At 37.8% G+C, this 5,155-nt stretch overlaps 1 protein-coding gene across 1 annotated transcript; it reads right to left on the reverse strand.

Annotated features, from left to right (window-relative positions):
• Positions 1–267: 267 nt before the first annotated feature.
• Positions 268–3,663, reverse strand: LOC310642060 (hyaluronidase-4-like; the record flags this gene model as incomplete). Its single annotated transcript, XM_083365447.1, has 3 exons — positions 268–678; positions 960–1,049; positions 2,782–3,663. 3 exons carry the CDS (start codon positions 3,661–3,663, stop codon positions 268–270), a joined length of 1,383 nt encoding a protein of 460 aa, XP_083221573.1.
• Positions 3,664–5,155: the final 1,492 nt, after the last annotated feature.

The following is a 5,155-nucleotide window of genomic DNA, read 5'->3' on the forward strand; positions in this document are numbered from 1 at the left end:
AGCATAGCAATGTTATTTGCATCACTATGTCAAGTGTGATGCAAAATATTTAGTGACACCATTATATAAGCGACATAAATCACTGCAGATGTTTGCCTGTTGCAGGCCAAGATCACTGTATCAAGGTGTGCTAAACTGTGGTTTCGTGGTTTTATGTGTGTCTACAATCTTATGCATGGAAATAAGAATTCACACAATAACTGTTTTTATACTTCCATTGCTCTTCTGGAGCAACAGATCTTATGGGGAATTATTACTTTGTCATTGTCAAAAAGAAATCTCAACCATTAAAAAGATGAAGGAAACAAAGTTTATCACAATTAGTATTCTGGGTGAGATTAAACTGACAGAGTGCCCTGGTTGCCAGCCAGAAGTCTTAATTTTCCTGCAATCACCTCCTTCAAATCCTTGATAACAATGGCAAGTGAATTTTTCTGCCATTGTTTGAAGGTCAGTTAAAGATGCTACCCCTCTCACAATAACTCCATTCTTTGAAGTTTTGATTTGAAAATTCTGAGGATTTAAATGAAGATAATCCAAAGCTTTCCAATTTCTTCGTATGCACCTTCCATTATTCCGGCACAGATGCTGGCTGCAAACCTCTGCAGCTTTGGTTACATTGGTGATGTAGGGACCTAAATTAGTAGTAATGAATTCCTTCACCTTTGTGCAATTGGCCTGCAAGAAAGAAGAAATATGTGAAAAATGGGAATGCTGTCCAGTGTTGTGTCTATACCATAAATATATATAAATCACCTATGTAACCTTACTTTCTAAAGCTTTGGAAGAAAGTTATAGGTTTTTGCCAAATGTTCCTTGAAGCTTCCCTTACTCATAATCTGACCTTGCATAAGGGAGAATGAATAGATAAAAAGTGAGCCTACTATATTAAAGAATCTCATGTGAAAAGAAGGACTTTTAGGCAAGTTAAAATATTTAAAACAATGACTTTAATTTACCTCTGATGATGTTAAATTCATGTCTCCCCAAATAACAATTCCTGCAGCTCCCAAGGCAGCACTCTCACCAATTGTGCTGACAAGATCTTCCTACACAGGAACAGAAGAAAATATTATCAGTCAATTATTATATATCATCACTGATGCCATTAAAAACAGCACATTAATGCATTATTATGAGGCACCCCATTCTGAGCACCAAAGCTTTCAGGAGAATTAGTAACTAATTGCTGAAAATATTCAAAGTTTTAATGTGTTTCATCTTCAGTCAGTTTTATATCTGTAGTATGGATATTTTGTTATTTCAATTTCAGCATTTCAATTTGAAGATAAAATAGAAGTTCCACCAATGCTTTTTGTCATGAATCTAGAAAAATCTTGCTGTTCGAAAATTAGATCAGATATTATTCAACATGAGAATATTAGGGGAGGGAATAAAAGTAAAGATACATCTACTTAATTTTTCCTAGACTGTTTCCCTGGAATTTTACAATTAGGGCCATTTTCCTGTTGACTGAATTTTTGATGTCTCCTTTAAAACTTTTATCACTTTTTTTTTAAAAAAAAAACACCTTTCTATGTATCATTTATATTTATTTCAGCCCTATTTCTATTTTCTCAGGTCGCATGATATGTAATGCACCCAGAAGAAATTGTTGTTATAGAGAAAAAAGAAGCTCAAAACAAAATATAACAATACAGTGAACCATACACTAAACAACTGAATATGCTAACAAACACACACACACACACACACACACACACACACAGAGAGAGAGAGAGAGAGAGAGAGAGAGAGAGAGAGAGAGAGAGAGAGAGAGAGAGAGAGAATTAGCCAGGCTTTTATGCATTGTGTAGATGAAGCCCTAAGGTCTTTCACAGATGTGATTATGTTTGTTTTGTGCATATAGTATATTCATTTCATGCTGGGTTGATCTCAAATATAACAAACCAAACCTGAGATCTATAAATGTTTAAATATTCAAATGAAAGCATAAATTATATAAACAAAACAAATAAACAAGTCCTGGGTCATTAGTTAACAAGTGGAGTGAGAACACTCAATCAAAAGGAAAAAAAGTAAATAATTCTTCAAACATAAGATGTCTGCACACAAAGATAAGATATGATATTGAGATGTATTAAAATAAATAATTTCAAATGATTTTCCACAAAATGTCTAAAGTTGAAATTCTATATGTCAAGGATTTTTTTTACTATGAAGAAATGTTGGCTTAGAAGAGAAATGAATTGAGGGCTAATGATGATCATGCAGCATTCCGGACACTTAGACATTATGCTTCTCTTACTTGACATTCAAATAGATTTGATGCCTTGAATAATTGTGCATTTATTTAACTTGCATCTCCACCACAATCCAATGACTCTTCAAAACTTAATTCACAGATTTTCCACTCCAAGTAGAGGCAATAGCCATTAATCAAATCTAGGATTTGTATTAGGAAAGAAATGGACCTCACTGTGAGCAGAATGTTAGGTAATTGTCTGAGGGAGCAAGAAGGAGTTAGGAAGGATAGGAATGCGGTGGTAGGGATGTGGTTAGTTAGCTGGGAAATGGAAGACAGTGAAGGAAAAAGAGAATTTGTCCTGTATTTTTAAGAATCTAAAAAGAAAATTGCTGGATCAGAGCAAGTTCTTATTTACTCCAGTATCATTTTCCCATTATGACCAACCAAATGCCCTTAGGCACTCTTGGTTGAAGTTAAATGTGAATTAAGAGTTCCTGATTAATAGTTCCACTGGTCCATGGCAATAGTGCATTTGTTCTACAGAAGCAACTGATGATCTCCAGAGAGCTTACCGTAGAAAGAAATAACAATGGCTGATCTCTGTAGTCTAGTCGAGTATATACAAAGACTGGGAGAGAATAATCATGTGAGGTCATAAAGGAAATCCTCATGGATTCTTTCACTCTAAACTGTGAAAAGCGTAATGTGTTTTCACTGCTTCCAAGGGATTTCTTAATGCCAATGGAGGGATATAATGCTGCACTGCTATTCCACAACCACAACAGTTCATTATTCCTCATGAGTTCATTTTCTGGACATGAGCCAGTATAGTTCTGCTCATGGAAATTGTAATTGTGGCAGTCAGGATATAAGTAATATCCCCAGAGGCCCTTCGGCCTGCTTTTAATCCCCAGCTCAATTGTTTCTTTCATGAAAGCCTTAGCACATTTTTCGAAAGAAAATTTAGCTAAACTTTCGATAGCATTTGCAGAAATATTCTCTTGCAGTTTGGAAATCAGTTTCCTTGACTGTCTCTTGTAAATATTTTTGGTATTCCAGTTACGCTCCCACTGGGGCCTCCAGTGTTCCCAGTCTATGACTGCCAACCCAGTGAAATCCTTATCAGGAATATAGTAGTTAATATCTTGGTTAGCTTTCTCCAGATGCGTTTGCAAGCTGAAATTCTGAGGGAGGCCACCATTGATTGGGATTTCCTGTGATGTGTACCAGGGATAATAACCCAGCCTGTTGACATAAAATATGGTCACATTCTGTCCTCTTGCTTTGGCAAATGGACTTCCAATCACATGGAACATTTTTAAGCTGATTGTGATATTATATCGGATGGAGCAATGATCTGTTGGTGCGTTCCAGGCAGCTATGAAAGGCATCCGTTGGAACACTGGAAGCTGAGCAGACTTCAGGGCCAAAGCAGAACTCCACATAAATGACATCTGTAACCAGAATGTAGAGCGGATCTGCTAGGAAATAGAAAACAATTTTGAACTGTCAAGGAAAATCAAAATCTTTGACATATAAAAACATCCAAGCCCATCTTTTTATTCTCTAAAGCAGGCATGTCAAACTTGCGACGTCACGTGACGTTGTGCGATGTATCACAACTTTTTCCTCATTGCTGGCAATGGGGAGGGCGCGGTTTTGTCATGATGCATCCAGCTTGCGGGCTGGCAGTTTGACATGCCTGCTCTAAAGGGTCAAGTAACATTATGCAGAAGCATGGCAGAGAAGAGTAATACAAAGAAATTAAGACATGAGAGAAGAAAAGGAAATGAAATAGAGCAAAATCAGCCAAATGTATACAACCCTACCCAATATATTTATCTATTATTTTTATTTAGCCGTTTTTATGTTTACAAATAACTCAAGGCAGTGAACATATTCAACACAACTTCCTCCTCCTATTTTCCCCATAGCAACAATCCTGTGAGGTGGGTTGGGTTGGGAGAGAGTGACTGGCCCAAGGGCACCCAGCTGACTTTCATGGGAAAGGTGGGACTAGAACTCACAGTTTCCTAGTGTCATGCCCGGTGGCTTAACACTATACCAAACTGGCTCTCTTGGCTTCTTTCTCTCCTTGTCAGCCAACTTGGCTTCAACACCCATCCATAAATTGCTTGATACATTATCTTTTCACTTCTCTTTCTGGCAAGAAAACCTCCTGAGTCTTCCTCTCAATTCATTCATTCTTCGTTCGTATACTTGTTCTGCAGTTCAGTGCTGATTCATTCTATATAATACATTTTTATAAATCACTCACATTTATACTCATTTCACATTCATTCATTCCTGAGCTTATCATTTCTTGTTTTACTACACATACTTCTTAAATAAAACATATCCACTGTATTCGATTTACTTACATGATCTTCCTTACATTGTTGTTGTTAGCTGCGAAGTCGTGTCTGACCCATCGTGACCCTATGGACAACATTCCTCCAGGCCTTCCTGTCCTCTACCATCTTCTGGAGTCCATTTAGGCTCATGCATACTGCTTCAGTGACTCCATCCAGCCACTTCATTCTCTGTCGTCCCCTTCTTCTATTGCCCTCAATCTTTCCCAGCATTAGGCTCTTATCCAGTGAGTCCTTCCTTCTCATTAAGTGATCAAAGTATTTGAGTTTCAACTTCAGGATCTGGCCGTCTAAAGAGCAGTAAGGGTTGATCTCTTCTAGGACTGACCTCTTCTAGGACTTGATCGCCTTGCAGTCCAAGGGACTCGCAGGAGTCTTCTCCAGCACCATAGTTCAAAGGCCTCAATTCTTTGGCGCTCAGCCTTTCTTATGGTCTAACTTTCACTGCCATACATTGCAACTGGGAAGACCATAGCCTTGACTATACACACTTTTGTTGACAGTGTGCTGTCTAGATTTGCCATGGCTTTCCTCCCCAGGAGAAAGCGTCTTTTAATTTCTTGGCTACAGTCCC

Source organism: Vipera ursinii, assembly GCF_947247035.1.
Source record: "Vipera ursinii genome assembly, chromosome: 6".
Classification (NCBI taxonomy): Eukaryota; Metazoa; Chordata; class Lepidosauria; order Squamata; family Viperidae; genus Vipera; species Vipera ursinii.